The sequence below is a fragment of the Triturus cristatus genome, chromosome 11, assembly GCF_964204655.1.
Source record: "Triturus cristatus chromosome 11, aTriCri1.1, whole genome shotgun sequence".
Lineage (NCBI taxonomy): Eukaryota > Metazoa > Chordata > Amphibia > Caudata > Salamandridae > Triturus > Triturus cristatus.
In genome coordinates this window covers 651,405,353-651,428,434 of record NC_140594.1, presented here as the reverse complement: position 1 = coordinate 651,428,434, position 23,082 = coordinate 651,405,353, and the positions used below count along the sequence as shown (strand labels likewise).

The following is a 23,082-nucleotide window of genomic DNA, read 5'->3' as shown; positions in this document are numbered from 1 at the left end:
ATCTTTTTTTGTTGTATTGTGTCTTCTTGTTGCCAATTGCACCTCCGATTGCACTGGCGTCTTTTGCTTCGTTTTCTGTTGAGCCTTTGCTTGTTTGTGAGAGCTGTTTTCGTGGCCTCAGTGTGTCTCCGATCTTGTTTCAAGCAGTTCACTTCTTCTGCCAGGGAGAAATTTTTAAACCCCAACCGTGTTCCCATTCTTGCTTTTTCAGCTTCATTTTCACTCTCAACAGCAGAACTCAGGTCTGTTGCCAATGATGAGGAGGCCCCTGTTTCTCTTAAAAAAAAAAAAAAATATATATATATATATATATATATCACTGAAAAAACTATAGGTTTCAGGGGCGTAATAGTTAGCTGGACTTTTCACTCGTACAAAACCATAGAAATTCCCCCGTTATAGTTAGTTCAGCTAACTATAACTCGCGCGCCCGCAATGCACTGCTGATGACGTCACATATTACATCACTCATGACATGGTCAGTGACATCACTCATGACATCACTGATGACATCTCAAATGACATCTCTGATGACATCACTCATGACATCATCCAGTGAATGTGTGTTTTTCTGAAAATTACATATGTTTTATATATGTATATCTCAAGGTCGATGGAAGAATAAATGGGTATATAAGTGTCTAAATGAATGATTTGTTTTTGAAAAATTGATTGTATAAATGACTGATTAAGTGTATCTTAGTGAATACATGGCTTAGTGAGTAATGTTTAAATATGTAAATATCTGTATCAGAGTCTCACTTTGTGTATAAGTGGCTGCATGGGTTGGTGAGTAGCTACATGAGTGTCTATATAGGTTATTAGTTGTTTTTTTAAGTATCAGTCTGAGTGTCTGTATGGTTCGGTGGGGGGTATTATGTAGTGCATAGGTGCATGAATGAGTGACTCACTGTTTGTATGTGTTGAAGACAGCATGTGTGCAGGACTGTATGGGTGGATGAGTGTGTGTATGGGTGTGTTAGTGAGTGAATGACTGTCTCAATAGTGTCTCTATGAGTAACTACATATGTTTTAAACTAGTATATGTGACTATTGGTGTATATAAGTGAGTATATGTGAGAGTGAGAGATTGAAAGAGTTCCTGTATGAATAAGTATGTGTTTCTATAAGTGATTGTTAAAAAGACTAAGTATGTGTAAGTTTCTGTAGAAGTAAGTGTGGTGGTGTGTGTATAACTGTATATGCAGGTAAACGGATTTTTGATTCTTTATTAGCATGAGTGACTATGTGTGTGAGTAACTTTATGGATGAGTGGCCCACTGTGTAAACACGCCCTGTGGCTGTTTTAAGTTGGGAGATTAAGTCCCCTTGAATCCTGAGGGTCCCTAGGGTCCAACTAGACCACTAGGTACCTCCAGTAAGCGCCACAGAGCTGCGTTGCAGAGAGGTGTAAAAAGTGGCACGGCCTGCACCACCTCTCTGCAACACAGAGCAGTGGTGCTTACTGGAAGCACCTGGTGGGCTAGTTGGACCCCAGGGTCCCTCAGGATTGAAAGGGAATTATTTCCCCAACTTAAAAACGCGCCACAGGGCCTGTGGGCGTTCTGAGTTGAGAGATTAAGTCCCCTTAAATCCTAAGGGTCCCTAGGGTCAAACTAGCCCACTAGGTACCTCCAGTAAGCGCCACAGAGCTGCGTTGCATGGAGGTGTAAAAAGGGGCGTGGCCTCAGAACACCTGTCTGCAACGCAGCTCCCTGGCGCATACTGGAGATACCTGTTGGGTTAGTTGGCCCTAAGGGACCCTCAGTATTGAAGGGGAATTAATTCCTCAACTTACAACTGGCCAGGGGGCGTGTTTGCAGAGTGCTGCATGGAGGGGGCGTGGCCTCCGGCGCGATGCCGGTCTTTTATTTATTTATTTTTAAGAAGGAGGGCTGTGTGGCCCCCTTTCTTTTTCTAATTTATTAGCCCTGGGGACCCCATCCCCCAGGGCCTGCACCCTAATTTTTTTTTGTTGAAAAAAATTAATTTGGCCCTCCCAAGGCCTTAATCGGCCCCGGGGACCCCAACCCCCAGGTCATGGCCTTATTTAAATGTTTTTATTCTTTAGGAGGGGGGCTGTGTTGCCCCCCTCCTCAGGCCACTTATGGCCTTGGGGACCCCAGCCCCGGGGCCGGCCTTTGTTTTTTATTTAAAAAAAAATATATATATATTTATAGAAACACCTAGGACATGCTGGACAAACCGTATGTACCTATCACCATGACGATTTGCGTGATATTCATTAAAAGGCAACTATGCATACAATGAATCCACGTAGAATGTATTCACACCGCTAGTGAAGCTCTGACATGTCTGACACCCTACCGTGCCTAATCCCGGTGCCCCCGCTGGTGGGTACTCTCCAAGTAGACACCCTTGTCGTTTATTTATACAAACATGGGTAGCTATTGACGGGCACATTTAATACACATGCACACCAAGCCATTCAAAGGGGATTCGACCAAACTATGCAAGAAACCCCCTCACAGTTAATAAAACACACATCCACCGCCGGATGTGTAATACTTTTTATTTTACTCTCTGGAAAGGAGACAAACCTCACTTGAGAGTCACAGCGTGCTCCTGGCTGAGCCCAATGCTGTGTTACACCCACCAGTGCCCGCCGAGTGCCACACACCTCTGTGTTGTATTCCACCAGCTAGTGCGTATGCTATGACACTCTCTAGCCCACGTGCACAGTAACACCACCCCGTGAATATGTCCTGCCACACTTGCCTTCGCACGGGTTATATTGCCCCATCTAACGTGCCTTCCTCGATGCCTATGTTATAAAGCACAGCGCTATGCCATACATATTACAATCTGGGATCCATATCTTTGTCACAGTGCATATGCAATGTTACACTACCCAGCACATATTTTATATTACAACTTTAGAGACTACTTAGGTTACACAACACTTCCCTGTGCATATTGCACTCCAAGGCGCATATCACATAGCAAGCACTGGTGCCTGTGCTATCTCGCGCTCTCCAATAAATCTGTCATTGCGCACAATGTATTGCATATTATATTTCACGCCCCGGTTCATCTTATATCACACTTTTTGGTGCATAGTTTATATGGTTTCATTTTCAATCGTGCTCTCAGGACTATGTTCTATATAACACTGCGTCCACCTACCCTTTTCACGGGCATTACATTTTGCGATGGGGGGTGGAGGGTCAGGGGATGTTTCTGCCAAGTGAGCCCGGAGTCACAGTCCCAAACGTCCTCTTCTTCCTGAATAAAAGTGAGATTATGCTGCATACTTGTTCATATTTTAAGTAGTTCGCACAGACACACATTTTAAAAACAATAAAGTTCCTAATACCCACCTTCTATGAACAGTTAGCTTGCTGCCCCATCCACCTCCTCCCTATCCTCTGTTGTCTGAATCCATGGACTAGCCTCCTCCCTCCTGCCATGCATGGTCTGATGTGCTGCCACTGCCCTGCATTTAGCATGATGTACCAGTCCACTCATCCTGCCCTCCATTGCCCAATTCTATGGCCCATCATTGACCTCCTGCTTAGCCTCTGTGCTTTGCTTGCTGCCCCTATTCTCCTTCCCCCTGCCCTCCGATGTCTTTGTGCATGCCCCTGCTCCATCCTTTTTGCCCACCATGTTCCATGGACCTGCCACTCCTATCTACTCCGAGTGTTCTGTTGAGCTGCCACTCCCCTACCACCTGCCTAGCATTGTCAGATGATTGTAACCTGTCCCTGCCACCTTGCCTGTCCACATGCCATGCCCCTATACCCTTCCTCCTGTCCTCCATGGTCCATTTTACTGCCACACCCTTCTGCCCTCCCTTGTCTGTTGTGCTGCAACTGCTCCTCCTGCCTGCCCCGCGCGGTCTGTTGTGAGGCCCCTTCCCCTGAACTCTCTTGTCTGTGCCCAGGTCCTGACCCTCCCTTCTATTCTCCATGGTCCTTTGTGCATGCCCCTGCACCCTCCTTCTTGCCCATCATAGCCATTGTGCTGCCACTAACCCTCCCGCTTGCCATGCATGGTCTTCTGTGCTGCCATTGCCCCTCCCACCTTCCCTGTGTGGTCAGCTAGCTGCTCCTGACCCCCTCCCACCTTCCCCCCATGGTCTGTGTGTATGCCATCATAGTCTCACTGTTGCTCTCCATGGTGTGTCTTGTTTCTAGTGCCCATCCTGCCTGACCTCCATGGTCATCTTGCTGCTCCTGCCCTGCCCCCTTGCCCCCAGCCCTCTGTTTCCATGTGCAGACCCCTATTCCCTCCCTCCTGGCTTGTCGGTTCCATTGTAATGCCCCTGATCCGTCCCTCCTGCCCTTTATGGTCTGTTATGCTGCAGCTTTCTCTCCTGTCTGTCCATTATGGTCAGCTAGCTACCATTGCCTCTTTCCCCTCTTTTGTCTGTTGTCCATGTGCATGGTCCTGTCCCCTCCCTATTGCTTTCTATGGATTGTTGGGCTGCACTCCCGTCCCGCATGCCCTGTGTGGTGTATTGTGCTGCTGCAAACCCTGATGCCTGCCCTGTAGGGTCAGTTTGGTGCACCTCTCAATGTCCCGCCTGTCCTCTGTTATCCGAGTCCATGTCCCTACCCCAATTCCTCCTGCCTACCATGATCCAATGTACCATACTTGCGAACATTTTGAACTTGGTAAGAGGGAGATTTTGAAATAAAACTGGGGTATTGATTTTCCCCTTTGAGTTACATTGAAAAAGAGGAGATTGTAGACAGGAGACAGATCAAATAAAGACCATTTGAGCTTAAAAACATTGGCCGTTTCCAGGCTGAAACGGGTCTGTTGGCATGTATGGTTGTATGACCACTGCCTCTTCCTTCTGCCCACAATGCTCTATTATATTGCCACAGCCTCTCTTGCCAGTCCTGTATTGTTGGTTTGTTGCCCCTGCCCCCCTTTCCACTGCCCTCCATAGTCTGTTGTGCTGCCACTGCCCTTCCTGCCTGCCTAGTGTGCTCAAATTGTTGCCTCTGCACTCTCCTACCTGCCTTCAATTTTCAGAGTCCATGCCCCTGGCCTCTGCCTCTCAACAGTATCCTAATGAACAACTAGATTGCTAACATTCTATATTTATTACAAAAGTGTGGAATGCCTGACGTCATCTTGATGTAATCAAAACTGTAATGCCTAGAGCATTTCCTTTAGAAATTACATATATGAGAGGGTCTTATTTGCATCAAAATTATGGTTAGTGCTCTAAAAAACTAAAATCAGGACATATTTTCTGAGTTTTCAAATCGCGACAAAGAACTTTTAAATTATTTGTAATCTTAGTTTTTTTATCCAGTTGACCACTTGATTAAATGTTGCATCCAGGCGGAGAGGGTGTGGTGTTACTTCCAGAGCTGCAGACTTTGCAACTGGGGAACCAGGTTGGAGTTTCTGCTTCAGCTCAACATTCTGTGATTCTGGTCAAATCACTTAATCTCCCCAGGTCTACAACCAAAATGAATTTGATCTTGTGTGATGTAACCAATGTTCATGTGAAGCACTCCAATACCTGACAAGTCTGCACTATATAAAACTGCAAATGCACAAAAAATAAGTGTTTTGCACACTTCTGTCATTGGGCTACATTTGGGCTACATCTGGGTGATATTTGGGCTACATTTGGGCTCTTTTGTCTCTGGTGGCCATTTTAGGAGATTTATTTGTTATGAACTTTCCTAATTTCCTCATCTACTGCACTCTCCTCAGTAGGAAATGCTTTCAGTTTTTTACTTTGATTCCATCAAAAAGGTATTCAGATATGTCACACATTTGCCATAAATTCTGAATGTTAGCACTCTAGTTGCTCATTAGATCACTGTAGTAAAGCTACTGCTCACCACGGAAGTCTGCTGCTAGTATTAGAAGTGCATGTTTCAGTCTGCATATCAGAATTTTTTAATGAAATAGAAGAGGATTTGAGAAGTCACTCCAAATGTGCCCTAATTTTTCTTTCTTCAGCACTAATCATAATTTCTATGGCAAAATGAACCCCCTCATTGTGTTCCTTTTTAAATTAAATGTTTTAAGTGTTACCAGTTTATTCCAATCAAGATGGCTTCAGGTGTGCCATACTTTTGTCATAAGTAAGACAGTAAGCGCTCTAGTTGTTCTTAAGAACACTCTGGGACATTCTGTCATTGGGCTATACTTGGGCTACATCTGGGTGATATTTGGGCTACATTTGGGCTCTTTTGTCTCTGGTGGCCATCTTGGGAGATTTATTTGTTATGAAGTTTCCTAATTTCCTAATTTACTGCAGTCTCAGTAGGAAATACTTTCAGTTTTTTACTTTGATTCCATCAAGAAGGCATTAAGATGTGTCACACATTTTCCATAAATTCTGAATGTTAGCACTCTAGTTGCTCATTAGATCACTGTAGTAAAGCTACTGCTCACCAGGCAAGTCTGCTGCTGGTATTCAAAGTGCATGTTTCAGTCTGCATGTCAGAATGTTTTTATGAAATAAAAGAGGATTTCAGAAGTCAAAATGTGCCCTAGTTTTAATTTCTGCAGCACTAATCATAATTTATATGGCAAAATGAACCCCCTCCTGGCCCGCGGTTGCTACGCATTATGCAGGTGTTCGGGGAGACTACGGGCCTGCGTATGAATGAGCGCAAATCTCTTTGGGTCCTGGGGAGCGGGGCGGGTCCGGGTGCTTGGGCGTCTGCGGTTCAGGTGGCGAGTGGAGGGTTGAAATACTTGGGAGTACTCCTGTCCGACGTTCGGTTGACCTCGTGGGAGGGCAATCTGGTGCCTGTGTGGAACAGAGTGCGGGAGGATGTTCGTGTTTGGTCTCACATGCCCCTCTCCATATATGGCCGCTCGGCCATCTTCAAAATGGTGGCCCTGCCTCGGTTGCTTTACCAACTGCAGAATCATCCCTATCCTATTCCCGGGGGCTGGTTCCGCCAAGTCAACGCAGTACTGGGTCAGTTCCTTTGGGGTGGAGGGGTAGTGCGGGTGGCGCTGCGTACATGTTTTAAGTCAACATATTGTGGGGGACTTGCCACCTCAGATATTCTCTCCTACTATATGGCATCCCACCTGCTGGTCCTGAATGAATGGTGGTATGGCGACAGGTCGGATCCGGCATATAGCCTTGAACGCCGCCTAATGGGTGATCACTCGCTCCACACCCTCCTCTATTCCGCTCCGCTGCGACGGCTACTACCTAGTGTGACGCAACTGGTCTTTCAGATTTGGAGGCAGGCGCTGCGGAGGACGGGGTGGTGGAATCGCCTTACGGGGGAGACTCCGCTCTGGGGAAATGGGGGTCTGCCGCAGCTGGCGGCCCTCCCCGGTTTTCGGGACTGGGATGCGATAGGGATTTCCACCCTGGGTGACGTTATGAAGGGGCCCATTCTGAAATCCTTCCAGGAGCTTCAGAAGGACTTTCAAATGCCGCGTACCCAATTCTTTAAATACCTGCAGTTCCGACATGCTCTTTCCCCAAGTCTGGTGGGGCTTGAGGTGTTGGACGATTTTAGTCCAATTGAGGCGAAGGTGTTCATGGGGGACCTACGAGACCACAAGATTTCGAGAATATATCAGTCCCTGGTAACTCACTGCTCCCCGTCGTTGCAGCACCTCCGAGAGGTTTGGGAGGGGGATGTGGGTCAGCTGGAGGAGGAGGACTGGACAGAGGCTCTGGCCTCGCCACGCGGGGCGGCTGTTGCTGTGAGCCTTCGGCTCATCCAGTTTAAGTATTTGCACAGAGTCTATTTCACTCGAGTTAGGCTGTATAAGGCGGGCCTGGTGGCCTCTCCGCATTGCCTCCGCTGCCTGACTGCTGAGGGGACGCTGCTCCACACGATATGGGACTGTCCTGTGTTAACTAGGTTCTGGCGGGGGGTCTTGACCTGTCTGTCGGAAGTGCTGGGGTGGGATCTCCCACGGTCCCCCAAACTGGTGCTCTTGCATGTGATGGAGGATATAGGGGGCAATGTCTATAAGCGCCATCTGATGCTCCTGGGTTTTACGCTAGCTAAAAGGGATATAGCGAGGGCGTGGAAGGCGCCAGTTGCACCGTCCATATCTGTCTGGAAGACCGGTCTCGATTTTTGTATGGGATTGGAGGCCCCCATCTATGTGGCGCGGGGCTGCCCCCGTAAACATTATAAAATATGGAAGCGCTGGGCAGACTACAGGGGACTAGATTTAGAGCCCATGTTGGAGGAATAGTTGGGTGGGGGGTGGACCGTCTCCTTCCAGCCCTACAGAGGCATGGCACACTGGAGTGCCGGGCGCAGCCGAGCTTGGGGGGTATGGGTCATGGACGGCACAAAATAGTGGTTGAGCATAGATCTGCTGCCTTGACTGGATGGACAGTGCGATGGGTGGGGGAGGGGGGTGGGGGGTGGTGTTATGTTTTTTTAAGGGAGGGGACTGCATTGGTTCTGCATGTCTCTTTTGTAATTTACACACGATATCTCATGAGGAAAATGTCAAAGCTGGTATGTTGTCTTCTGATATGGCTGAAGTCTCTGGGTCACGGAGCTTCGCATGACGTGTCTTTGACGAATAAAATTTGTTTACAAAAAAAAAAATGAACCCCCTCATTTTGTTCCTTTGTAAATTAAATGTTTTAAGTGTTACCACTTTATTCCAATCAAGATGGCTTCAGGTGTGCCATACTTTTGTCATAAGTAAGACTGTTAGCGCTCTAGTTGTTCTTTAGAGCACTCTGGGAAGCTGCAGTAGAACACAAAGGAATCAACTGACAGTCTCTGCCCTTGTTGGATGTACATGTTTTACTGAGAATGTCAGACTTCATTCTTACATGACTGAGAAAGATAATGTGAATTTACAGAAAATATGCTCTCAGTTTAGCTTATAGATCACCTTCCAAACCTCTGCAGGGGTGTGGAATTTTCCAAACAATCTACTTGTCCAAGGGACAAAATGCCACTGAGATCTACATGTCCTGTAAAATCCACTTGTCCCACCTACCCCCGTTCCACATCAAACCTAAGGGCTCCGGCTGACAGAGAAACATTAATATATTTTTGCTGTATTAAAATCAGTAAACCATTGAATGCTGTGCAATAATAATGCTAAAGGAAAACTTGTCAAGCGATATTATCGCGTCCCTGCCCCCCTGCGCCCCCTCCCCTTAACCCTGACGGCAATTCTTTTATTTCTATTCCCCTTTTTTCCCATTTTTTTGGGCTGTGTATTTATTCCCACAAAATACGTACATTTCAAACCATACGTAATGTACTAATTTACCGTCACCCTTGGCTGTGTATTTATTCCCACAAAATACGTACATTTCAAACCATACGTAATGTACTAATTTACCGACACCCTTGTAAAAACGTATGGGTGGGATATAAAAGGTGTCAGCCAGCGTGCCTCCTGCCATTTCCCCCTCACTTTTGCAGCTGGCCAGACGTGAGCCCTACGTTCCTTGCGAATCGGTAAGTTGTATCGAACAAGAAACAGCAAAGTTGGGAGCTTCCTTTAATAATAAGAATCGTTTTTTCGCCAAATGTACTCTCTTTGCAACATTAATCAATTGTGTAATGTATATTTGTCGGTGTGTTTACGCAGTTCTGGGCTGAAAGTTAATAGCTCACTATTCTATATTAGGACTTTGAGTTATAAATTGCAAGTCACCAACGGATGTCTCTTTTGAAAGCATTAATCTGCAGATCTGTTTCCATCCTATGCACTCTGTAATCGACTTCGTACATGTTCTTTGCAGCAGGCATATTAACCCTCTGCACTAACTTCACCGAGGTCACAACCTCAGCTATACAAAACACGGATCTCTTTCCAGGATGGTAATTCATCACACAAGTTTCCTACACATTTCTGTGAGGCCTGGTAATTGCCGGCGGAAAGAAACGCTGCAGCAGGTGCTTCGAAAGCTTTTAGTGCTGGCTGCGCCGTGTGCGACAATGTTTTTTTGCCCATAAGCCAAAGGAGTGAAAGGGTAGGAGTCACATGTCACCCATACTGGTAGGCAGTAGTTTAAGAGTGCTTGGTGTGGAGAAGCACAAACACAGAGTCGAAAAAGAAACAGCAAAGTTGGGAGCCTCCTTTAATAATAAGAATCGTTTCGCAGCACCTCCGTCACAATATCACACAATTCAAGCGGGCAAAACTGCTTATTTTACCTGAATGCTTATTGCAAGCCTCGTGGCGGCCACGGACTACTGCTTGCAGAGGCTGAGTGACGTTTCACTCCCCCAGCCAATCACTGGCTAGAGCCCAGTCATGGGCTGCTAGCCAATCAGATGCCGCCAAAGGCTCTCTGCAAGCTTCGGATTGGCTGTGAGCCCCAGAGTGCCCACAGCCTGTTGTTTTAACGTGATTAAAACATGATTAATGTCTACATGTCCTTCGGACATAAATAGACAATAAATCTTCTTGCCCGTCAATATAAACAACATGGTTCGGGTGATATGATTCCCCCACCCCTGCCTCTGTGGGAAAAGTATGAGAAAATAGTTTTCTCTCAAACATGGTTCGTGATATCACAGCAGAAGGCTTTTTCACATGGTAAAATCACCTTAGAACACACCACAATTCCTAAAATGAGTATGGTACCATCAACAAATGATTTATAATGTAACTAAAGTCTTAAAACCTTCTATTAACTGCAATGCTTTTTAATGAGGTGCTATCATGTATATTGGTCCCAAGATGGCTGCCAACACTTCTTGGATGAAGTACTGACAGCCAATCAGATCTCCCGATGAGGTGTGGTTAGGCTCCGCCCAGATATGTATATGATTTTACTTTTGATTTTCTCAGGAACTACTGAACAGATTGACACCATATATGCAAAAGGCACATGCCTGACCTGAGGACTACCTCTTTGCCAAATTTCAAGTAATTCTGTTCAGCCGTTCGGTCTGTACCTTCGACTAAAGGTCCTATGGGAAAATGCATGGGGAAAACACGTTTTGGGACCCCCCTTTTTTCTCAGCCCCCGCTTGACGAATCCCCCCGAGACTTTCAGGGTAGGAGCGGAGCGGAGCGCCCCACCTATTTTGAAAATTTTGCGAGGATTCGTCAAACGGCCCCAAAGTTATTCCAAATAGAATGTTGCGGATTTCCTATGGAAACACGGTCCTAACTCCCGGGGCTATCGGAGCGCTTTACATGAGCCAAAGCAATCAAGAAAAGCAGTTGTTACAGAGTAGACTAATACAAGCGAGTACATCTCACATAAAGTTAAGAGGGCAAAAATAACTTTAGCAATTTTTCAAGGTAACAAAACACGCAGGTACATCTCACAATTAAGAAAAGGAGTGCAGAGATTCAGAGTGGTTAGCGGGTAATAAACATAAATATTATAAAAGGGTGTAGCAATTTAGGGCAGAGATGAGAGGATGGTATGTAATGAGGGAGAGTGACGAGAGGGCCAGAAGAAAACCTGGAGTTAACCAACGCAGGGTAAACAGAAAGCAAGGTCAAAGGAGATATTATGGACCCCAATATATGTTGAGAAGGTGATGTGTTAGGTCTTTTTTAAAGCTCAGGGAGGAGGGGTTACAGAGCAGGTCTTGCGGGAGGGAATCCAAGATGTTCGAGGCGTTACCGGAGAAGGAGCGAGAGTGAGTGGATTTCTTTTTTTAAAGCGGGGGGACAAGAAGGAGCGTATTAGTGCTTCTCATCAGTCTGGTACAGCTCGCTTTATTGAGTCTGTTCGTTGGGTACAATGGGGTTTGTTGGTGAAGAGCTTTGTGCGTGATGCATGCAGTCTTATAAAAGCATCTTCCTTCAACTGGTAGCCAATTAAGGGCTTTGAGGGCCGGGGAGATGTGGTCAAATCGTTTACAGTCAGTGTTAAGTCTGGCCGCCAAGTTGAGCCTAGCTCTAAGGGGGGGCTAGGTGTATTTGGGGGTTCCTGTGAGGATAGCGTTTCCATAGTCAAGTTTAGATAGGACTAGTGATTAGACAACTCATTTGAAGTCATCTCAAGGAATGAAGGGTTTGATTTTCTTAAGGTGTTGGAAAGTGAAAGGTGCTCCTTTAGCCGAGTTTTTTATCTGGTCCGTAAGAGCCAGGTTTTTGTCAAGAGTGAAACCTAGGGATTTCGCAGAATCAGATAAGGAGAGCGAGCAATTGAGGGCATTGAGATCCGTGATCCAGCCTTGGATGGTGAGCCGATTGGTTTTTGGAGAGAAGAGACTAATTTGTTATTTTAGGGTTCAGTTAAAGATTGTTGAAGTAGAACCAGGATTGTGTGTGTGTGTGTGTGTGTTTATGTATATGTATATATGTGTGTGTGTGTATATATATATATATATATATATTTATATATATATATATATATTTATATATATATATATTACCTACTGGCGGTCGCCAGTAGGTAGTTCTAGTTAGGACCCTGTTTCCATAGGAAAACCGCAACATTCTATTTTGAATAACTTTGGCGCCGGTCGACGAATCCTCGCGAAATTTTCAAAATAGGTGGGGCGCTGCGCTCCGCTCCTACCCTGAAAGTCTCGGGGGGATTCGTCAAGCGGGGGCTGAGATAAAAGGGGGGTCCCAAAACGCGTTTTTCCCATGCATTTTTCCATAGGACCTTTAGACACAGCTACAGCCCGAACGGCTGAACAGAGTTCCTTGAAATTTAGCAGAGAGGTAGTCTACAGGTCAAGGAAGTGCCTTTTGTAGGTTTGGTGTAAATCTGTTCAGTAGATTCTGAGAAAATAGCCTTTAAATCAATATATATATCTGAGCCAGCTTACGGTGCGCTTACGGTGCGCTTACCGTACGCGTACGGTGACGTGCGCGAGCGCGATTCTGATTGGCTGTTTGATCTAAGTAAACATTCGAATCGGTCGAAACCAGGAAGCGGCGGCCGCCATTTTCTCTCTCGCACTCTGAGGGGGGCAGCATAAACAAAGTCAAAAAACATCTAAAGGGGTAGTATATTTAGTTATTAACCGCCCAGCATCGATATAGGTGTCCCCCAAAAACCCCCAAGGCCAAAAAAACAATTTTAATTTTTTTCGAAAAATCGCCGATTACGCTTACCGTACGCGTACGGTTAAAATTATTTAAAAAAAAAAAATTATCCACACTTTCCCCACCCCGTGTGCAAATGGTGCCCAAAGGGCACCATTTGTGCATGGTATATATTTTTCAAGGAAACTAAAAATGAATACTTGACAGTCTCGGTGTATGAAGTAAGCGTCCTGAGGCGGAAGCTGGGACTTTTAGAATTGTTTAGTCTTGCCTGACTACTAACTGTAAATTGTTTTAATCCCACTGGTATTTTCAGTACAGCCCACATGTGTATGCTTTTATATTTTTAAATACCGCACTTACTGTTTTGGGCACTCGTTCCCCCGTTTGGAGGCGTTCCGCTCCCGAGGGTACCGCCATCTTGGGTTGGGAGCCGGCCGAGCAGTGCAGTGCTCCGCCCCTCCCGCCCTTCCTCCTTTATATGGCCCCCCTCACGAGGAAGCGCAGCGGACGAGCGCAGCGGGCGCGCCGACGGCGCGCCGAAGGCTCGCCAAAGGCGAGCCCGTCTGCGCCCGTCCGCGCCGGACCCGCGCCCAGGGCCAGTCCCCCTGCTGCTTCCTCGCCTCACTCCTTACCTAGGCTCGTTTACAATACAAACGACCTGTTAGCACTAAACATCGTATCTCCCGGTAAGGACTGCAACATTTGGGAACCTGGGACCAATCACCCTCCCACACTTTCCCACTGCCCCAAGTGCTCGTCGCATTTGTTCAAACCTTTTTGGCTACCAATCACGCAACTAAGAGACCAGTTCATTTGTCCGATAACCAACCACCCCTTGACTAAATGCCTTCTCCTTAATACAAGGTCTCTAGTCAAGCATAGCTTAGAAGTCGCCGATTATATACAGGACGCAGGCATAAAAATTGCTTTCATTACGGAAGCCTGGACCGACGCAGCATCAGGTCCAGATATAGTCAAAGCCACCCCACAGGACTTCATCTGTTACACCCAAAATAGGGACAAAAGGAGAGGGGGTGGCCTAGCCATCATATATCATAAAGACATTAGAGGCTCCTTTCAACCCGGTCCCCCTGACCTAGTTGAATCTCTGCTATTTAACTTTACCCTCTCTAATCACCAGTCCTTCATAGGATGCCTTGTTTATAGGCCCCCAGGCGAGAAAACTAGATTTCTAGCAGCCTTGAGCAAACTACTAGAAGCTGTAGCCTGCTCCCAAAGATTCACTCTTTTGGGTGATTTTAATTTCCATCTCGAAAGCAAAATATCTCCCGACACCCAGGAACTTATCGATCTTTTGACTGGGATTGATATGCCACAGTTAGTAATGGATCCCACTCATAGAGCAGGACACACTCTGGATGGGATCTTTTCCAATCAGCCTAATTTGAAAATCTCCTCGGTCCTACCAGTGTTCTGGTCTGACCATTCAGCAATCCACTTTTCTATTCCTCTCACCACTTACGAAAAACCAGTTAACAAGAGAAACACCCCGAAACTAGCAAGAAAATGGAAAAACATCACTGGGGACTCGCTAGGTAATACACTAAACACCACATTACCCCCTCTTCCGAACAATGTGGAGGAAGCAGCTAAGATCTATACTACCTGGCTGGACCGGGCTTGTTTTCTCTTAGCCCCCCCTAAAATCATTCATACCACCCGGGCCAAGCCTGCCGCCCCATGGCTCACAGATCAAATAAGGGAACATAAAATAAGGTGCAAAAAACTTGAAAAAATCTGGCGCACGCACTATAGAGCAGCCGACAAAAAAATACTTAATTCGGAACAAAGGCGTTACAAGGAATCTATCCTTCAAGCGAAAAAAGCCTTTCTCACGAGACAGATAGAAGATGCAACCAACACCCCTAAAGAACTCTTCCTTACGGTCGCTTCCTTAGCAAACCCCAAACCTATGGAAATTCCAGCTAGCCTCTCACTTTGCGAAAGCTTGGCGACCTTCTTTCGTGAAAAGGTGGAAAACATCTTCCTCCCCTTAGATAGTATAGTGATGACCTCCTCACCGAGGGAGGCCCTTGAATCCGCCAGACCCGAACCCATGCTTCTATATTTCCCGCCCATCACGGAAATAGAAGTGATAAGTCGCCTACAAAAAATTAAATCAGGCTCTCCTCATGATCCCTGCCCCACAACAATTACTAAACTTGCACCAGACGCAATTGCTAGGGCCCTTACTCCCCTCTTCAATCTGATGCTGGAGACAGGGGAATATCCCTCTAGTTGGAAGCAAGCTTCCATCTTACCCCTGCTAAAAAAAACCAATCTTGACATCACGGAGATGAATAATTATCGCCCGATTGCCAGACTCCCACTCCCGGCCAAAATAATAGAAGGTTACTTGAACACACATCTTAGTGCCTACCTTAAATCGGCGGATGTACTGGACTCTTCCCAACACGGCTTCCGAGAAGGGCACAGTACGGAATCCGCCTTGATCAAATCTATGGAAGATATCAGGCAGGTGATGGATACAGGGGGCAGAGCAGCTCTGATTCTATTAGACCTCTCGGCAGCCTTCGATACGGTCCACCATAAGCTTTTGGTGGACCGGCTGAGGGCCTGTGGAATTCAGGGGAAGGCTCTAAAAATTTTACAAGCATTTCTGTCTGACAGATCTCAGACAGTGGCGCTGGGCGGCCATGAATCTCACTCCTTTGTGCTTCCTTGCGGAGTTCCCCAGGGGTCTTCGTTGAGCCCAACCCTTTTTAATGTATATGTGTCCACCCTCGCCCCGGTGATTCGATCATTCGGCTTTCAACTCACGGCGTACGCCGATGACACACAGATTGTGGTGTCCCTCCTTCCCGGAAATACAGAAAATACCGCTGACAGATTCAGAAACTGCATGCTTGAAGTTGGCCGCTGGATGGCACAAAGTTGCCTTAAACTGAACTCCTCAAAAACCGAGGTTCTGCTCTTTGGTGACAGAGACAACTTTTGGTCCCCGAGATGGTGGCCAGACGAACTGGGACCTCTCCCAGATCCGGTGGACAAAGTGAAAAATCTCGGTATTCTGGTGGATACCTCCCTGACTTTTAAAGCCCAGGTGAATGTTCTTTCCTCCTCCCTTCATTTCATACTCAAAACCATCAGAAAAATACTACCTTATCTTGAGAAGAAACACAGGAAAACAATAGTTACGGGTCTAGTGCTTTCACGCCTAGACTACTGTAACAGCCTGATGTTAAACGCCCAACAGAGCGTACTAAGCAAACTCCAGCTTCTGCAAAATGCAGCCGCTCGTCTTATCACTGACACACCCAAATTTGCCTCGGTTTCACAGGAACTGGATAAGCTTCATTGGTTGCCGGTCCGTAAAAGAATCATTTTTAAGGCAGTCTGCATGGTCTTTAAGGCCCTCCACGATTCGGGACCTCGGCACTTGAAATCCCTTTTCCGCTGGCACAAACCAGCAAGAACTCTGAGGTCAGGACAACTGGCGCTGGTCACGGTCCCCAGAATTAAAAGAGCTCGCTGGGGAGGCAGGAGTTTCTCTCTTGGGGCCGCGGAGGCCTGGAATAAACTTCCCCTTGCGCTTAGACAAATCCAGAATCTGATGGCCTTTAGAAAAGCACTAAAAACATGGCTCTTCACTCAGTAAGCTCGCCTCAACACACCAGTCTATCTTTCTAGCGCCAGGACACCTCCGGGTATCAGAGCGCTCTACAAATGTGCAAAATAAATAAATAAATAAATACCTTTCACAACGAAGCACATAATATGTCCCCCATGTGCGCACGGTGCGCGAAGCGGATCGTGCGTACATGGCCCATCCCGCGTAACGTGGGCACGCGGTGCGCGCAGCGCACCGCGTGACCACCGTGCGTGCACGGCACTAACTGCGTAAAGTGGGCGCGCGGTGCGCGCACGGAACGAACTGCGTTAACTGGGCGCGCACGCCACGAATGGCGTTAAGTAACTTAGCGTTTAAAAAAACGTACAAATTCACTGAAAAAACCATAGGTTTCACACACGTTATAGTTAGGAATTAGCATTTAAAAAACCTTGCAAATTCACTGAAAAAACCATAGGTTTCACACAAGTTATAGTTAGCTGTACATTTCACTCGTAAAAAACCAATGAAATTCCCCCGTTATAGTTAGTGCAGGCAACTATAACTCACGCGACCGCAATCCTCTGCTGATGACATATGTGTCTTTATGAAAAAAAAATATTTGTAATCTATGTATAGCTAAAATTTAATGGAAGAAGACATGGGCAAATAAGTGTCTAAATACAGTATTAGCATCAGCAGAGGATTGCGGTCGCGTGAGTTATAGTTGCCTGCACTAACTATAACGGGGGAATTTCATTGTTTTTTTACGAGTGAAATGTACAGCTAACTATAACTTGTGTGAAACCTATGGTTTTTTCAGTGAATATATATATATATATATATATATATATATATATATATATATATATATATATATATATATGCTTCTAGAGATGATTTGGTTTAATTTGTGTATTAAAAGTTCATCAAGTGACTTCAGAATTATTCAAAACTTTAACTGCTGTTTAAAAGTAGAACATTGATTCTGACACAGGAAAAAAGAGAAATTTTGCCCACGGCTGTATTTCTTTGTATCTGTTAAAGAAGATTTTGTATCAAGGCTTGGCTGTATTCCCCTGCATTAGTGGAAGAAGATGTCTGTATCAATTTGAAGAATGAACACAATGAAGATTAATTTAGTGAAAATGCAAAAAAAAATATTTGAACAGTAAATATGTTCAATGAACTTTGTCAGTAGATATTTGTTATTCTCAATACATGGTTAAAAGTAGAACATGTTGCTGTTTGAGAGACTGTGAGTAGCAAGTGTGAGCTTTTCTTTTGCCATTTACTACTCTTGTTTATTTAAGGTAAATTAGAGATGGGTGGTTATCCCTCCAAAATAGTTGATAAAATGAGGTCCCCGGTGAAATTGATTGGCTGGTTGGAAATTCTGGCCTTGCTGCATGGGTCATCCAAAAGCAGATGCACCCTGTTTCTATTACTGAACGCTTTGATGGCTTCCCAAGAAGACGCCCATCATCCTGCTCAAATATTTTCCACCTTTGAAGTTTCTCTGCCACTAATCGCTAAGTGGTGTTAAAATGTTTCGATCTGGTGTTTTCATAAAACACTGCTATTTCTATTTCACAGTGATTTATTCCATGTTTGGGCAGTGTTAGATCGGAGAGCAGTCATGTGCCATACATATAATCGAGATATGCCGCCTGCAAGCACTGCTTCCTGCATGCACTGACCTTGTTGTTTATAGCTATTGTGGCACACAAACGGCCTTATTAATCCGTTTCTTTTTCACTGTAGGCATTGTCGAAGTGGAGGAGGGGGAGATGAATGGGCAGGAGCTGACTATTGCTTCTCACTCCATCGCCAGGATGTCTTTTGCCAAGGAGCCCCATGTTGAGCAGGTAAGAGCGCAATTCTGGAGGGCATTAGATTATCCCCCCATCCCAAATACAATCTCCCATTGACTCGCTGACCATTCAGGGGCAGGCTGCGTGAGGGAGACATCACACCACATCCCCAAGCATGTATACAGTCCCTTGAGCAAGTGGGGAGCCAAAGTGGGTCAGACTCTGCTCCACTGATCACTGTGTTATATGTATTCAAGTCTGACACGCTCCCCTGTTAAGGAGAATATATCAGATTAGTATAATTTATTCTTTAACCTCTTCAGTGCCCCGCCCTTTCCCCGCACTGTGCCGGGCGTTGTATTAGCGGGTGGGGTTCATGACGAGATAGTCTCGTCATGGGCACAGCGCAACCGTGCTCCATGACGAGACTATCTCGTCATGGGCACTGAAGGGGTTAATGAACCTTTTCGATTGCAGGATTAGCAAGATTGAGTTGAGTCGAAGGCAGCGAAGATTACTACAGATGGAGATTTGTTTACCACTTTATAGAAGTCCAGCCAGGAAAAAAATGCCTTCATGGCTTGAACATTTTGCACAAATTGTCTTTCTCAGTTGTTCCGGTTTCTGCTCAGTGGGAAATGGTGGTACTACCGGCAACAATGAGCCATAACGAGAAGTTTGAATTTGGAAATTATTTGTTGCATAGAAAAGATACATAAATGAAAAATTTCTTAGCTAACGTAACGCAAAGTTTCAATTCTATTAAGGACTCGGAGGCGAGGATTATCCCGCCCTACGCTCCAGGAGGAGAACCCTCCCCATACTGCATTAAGTTGTTGGCTTACAGTTTGATTGTATGTATTGCTATGCTGAGTTTTAAGTAACTGCCATGCTCTTTTTACATGCTGTAACAGTTTGTTTCCTTTGGGTAATGTGTCCCTGTCATTTTCAGGTTCTGATGCTCAAAAACAGGATGTCTGAAGAGTGCAGGAAGGCTGACTTCACGCTCCGAAAGAGGAACAGGGGACACTAGCAGAGGACTGTGTTGGGCTCAAGGGCCCCTGACTGGATTATACTTTATACTCATAGCAGCGTTAAGAATAACAAAGACTACGTTTCCCATGAACCACAGGGAAAGGTTGCAAAGAAAACAGCATAGCAACAACCAATCACAACCAGGTATCAGTGTCCAGTCAGGGGCCCTTGAGCCCAACATAGTCCTTTGCTAGTGTCCCCTCTTCCTCTTTCGGAGCGTGAAGTCAGCCTTCCTGCACTCTTCAGACATCCTGTTTTTGAGCATCAGAACCTGAAAATGACAGGGACACATTACCCAAAGGAAACAAACTGCTACAGCATGTAAAAAGAGCATGGCAGTTACTTAAAACTCAGCATAGCAATACATACAATCAAACTGTAAGCCAACTACTTACAGCAGTATGGGGAGGGTTCTCCTCCTGGAGCGTAGGGCGGGATAATCCTCTTCTCCGAGTCCTTAAAAGAATTGAAACTTTGCGTTACATTAGCTAGGACATTTTTCATTCTAGGTCAGGACTAGAGGAGAGGATTATGCTAGTTTAAAGCTCGCCCACAACCAACTGAGCCATATTAAGCACTGGCTTAAAGTAGAACCTTTTAAAGGTGGAGTCCGAAGACCAATCAGCCGCATTGAGGATATCCTCCAGCGAGCACCCAAGCGGAATGCCTTAGAGGCCATAGCCCCACGAGCTGAATGTGCTCCAAAGTGACAAAGGCTTATGCCAGCCTCTTGCATCACCCAACGAACCCATCTGGCGATGGTCGGCAAGGAAACAGCTTTAAAGGGTTTCCGGAGCGCAATAAGGAGTTGACACTCTCCTTGGGGGTGGAACTCTTCCGTCATCTCTTCATATGCCTGGAGACATCTGACCACACAAAGTTTCGGGGAGTCAGGAAACTCCGGATATGAGATAACCCTGGTATGGCATTTTGTACGACGTAGTAGTGTGAAAGTCACCCCTTCAGGGGTAAACCTCCTCTCAGAGATATACAGGCCCCGGACATCTGAGACCAGTCTACAAGAAATTAGGCAGAGGAGCATGGCCAGCTTCGCAGAAAGCTCCTTTCTGGAGAGGAACCTGTTAGGTTGCCATGATAGAAAAAGGTTGAGAACCTGATTAACATCTCAAAACGCGGAGTAGCGCGGCTCTGGAGGTAAAGAAAGTCGAATGCCCCAAAGCAACCTGCAAACCAAGGGGTGCTCGCCCATTGGCGCTCCAATAACCGGAACATGGCCCGATGAAATAGCCGACCTAAAGGTGTTGATGGACCTGTATGCTAGCCCCTCGGAAGCGAGCTGTGCCAGAAAATTCACAATGTGAACGACATCTGTGACCAAGGGATCGAAACCCCGTTGCAGACACCAACGGGCCCATCTACCCCATGCGGACCTGTATCTCTTTACAGTACTGTCTGCCCAAGCCTTGGAGATGAGCCTCTCAGTTTCCAGCGAAAGTCCTGGGGCTTCCCATCTACCCCTGAAATCCGCCACGCCATGAGAAACAGTGAGCCCGTCTACACTAGCGGATGAGGAGTCCCCTCGGGATTCGTGAGGAGGGTCGGAAAGTGGGGGAGTAGTATTGGAAAATCCCAAGAAAGTTCCAGATGAACCGGAAACCAGACTTACGACTTCCAAAACGGAGTGACCAACACCAGGTCCGCTGATTGCCTGCGGACTTGCGCCGTCGTCTGCGTGATCATCGCAAAGGGAGGGAACGCATATCTCTGCTCCAAACTCCAGTCCAGGAGGAATGCATCCATGGCTGCTGTCAAGGGGTGCGGCCTCCAACTGAAGAACCGAGGGATCTGATGATCCAGTCTGGATGTCAACAGGTCTGCTGAGAAGGGACCCCAGTGGTCGTTCAATATCACAAAAATGGACTGCTCCAGTTTCCATAGACTGGAATCTCGGAAGTGGCGCGATTGTAAATCCGCTTCCAAGTTGTCTCGTCCAGGCAGGTACTCTGCTGTGACCGAGATCTGGCTGTCCAGGCAATACTGCCAGAAACTCTCTGCCAGGTCCGAGAGGGTTTTCAACGTGGTGCCTCCCAGGTGATTCACATACCGGACCGCAGAGACGTTGTCCATTTTGAGAAGAACGCACGACTGCACCGAGTCTCTCGTCCAGCAACGTACGGCAAAGGAGCCCGCCAAAAGTTCCAGACAATTTATATGTTTTTTTATTTTGTAGTTTTTGTTCGTCGGGTGACCACAACCCTCCTGTAGACAGCTCCCCACACCTGGCACTCCAGCCAAGTCTGCTGGCGTCTGATTCGATCACCAATCTGGGGCGGAACCGAAGATCGCTCGGCCATTCCAGGCCTCCATATGGTCCAACCACCATTGAATCTCGGCGTTTGCTTCGGCTGACAGGGAGACACTGTGAGAGTATGGATACCCTTTGCGTAGGAAGTACGCCTTGAGGTGCTGAAGGGCCATGTAGTGAAATGGGCCTGGCAAGATGGCCTGAATTGATGCTGACAGGAGGCCCACCACCCGGGCCAGCTGCCGAAGAGACACCTGTTGTTTGGACAGGACGCGTCTTAATTTGTGACGGAATTTGGTAACCTTCCTGGAGTGAAGACTAAGAGTAGAGGTTGTGGAGTCGATTACGAAACCCAAGAAGGTAACTGAGTGGGCTGGCTGTAACAGAGATTCTCCCTCGTTGATCACAAAGCCGAGGTCATGAAGGAGAGACACAGCCATCCGAAGCTGAGCAGTCAGCTGACGGGGGCAGGAAGCCATCGGGAGAAGATCGTCTAAATATACGATCATCCTGACCCCCGAGCTCTCAAAAACTCCACCACCGGCTTGATCAGCTTGGTGAAGCACCAGGGGCCCGAGGAGAGTCCAAACGGAAGAGCCGTAAACTCGTAATGAGGTGACGCCAGGCAAACTGAAGTAAACGCCTGTGAGGGGGGAAAATCTGGATCACCAAATAGGCGTCATTGAGGTCTAAGCAGACCATCCAATCGCGAGGGCGAAGAACGTCCCGAAGGAGATGAATTCCTTCCATTTTGAAATGGCGATAAACTAGCCATTTGTTGAATTCGCTTACATTTATAACGGGACTCTTGCCGCCGTCTGTCTTGTCCACCAAGAAAATATTGCTTAAAAACCCCCTGGGATGGAGAGAGGTAAGGGAGATAGCGCCGTTGCAGAGGAGGAATGCGACTTCCTCGTCCACCAGGGCCGCGATTTGTGTGGAAAACCTAATGGGCCGGGGTGTGGATCTTTGAACTGGGTGTCCCACGAACTCTATGTGAAACCCTTGCACTGTTTGGAGAACCCATGCATCGTGCATTAAAGACAACCAAGCCTGGCAACAACTTGCCAGTCGCCCCCCTATTTTTAATGGGGAAGAAGAGTGAACACTCACCGTCTGTTTGAGGCGGTGGATCCTCCTCCTGAATCCTTTTCCTTTGCCGCGTCGTCCTCTTGTGGGATAAAAGTTCCCAAAACGGGACTGGTCCTGGTACTGACCGGAGCCCCTCTGGTTACCCTGATGGGGTTGTCGACCGGCAAGCGGCCCCTGCCTCCGCCGGCCTCACGAAAAATACAGGGGAAAACCTTTTTTATCATGGACTGAGCCCTGTCCAGTGACGTGAAGATATTAACGAATTTGCCGAGCTCCTTCACAAACGGCTTGCCAAACAGACCCCCCCTTGGGCAATGGCGCCCCACTTCCGAGTCCGCCAGGTCCCCTAG

At 46.7% G+C, this 23,082-nt stretch overlaps 1 protein-coding gene across 2 annotated transcripts in view; it reads left to right on the top strand.

Annotated features, from left to right (window-relative positions):
* THAP4 (THAP domain containing 4) overlaps positions 1-23,082 on the top strand; it is a 387,734-nt gene that overhangs the window by 244,294 nt on the left and 120,358 nt on the right. For both annotated transcript variants that reach the window (XM_085634166.1, XM_085634167.1), the window contains one exon: positions 18,290-18,393. In XM_085634166.1, the coding sequence (XP_085490292.1) occupies positions 18,290-18,393 (104 nt within the window). The remainder of the gene's footprint in view (positions 1-18,289; positions 18,394-23,082) is intronic.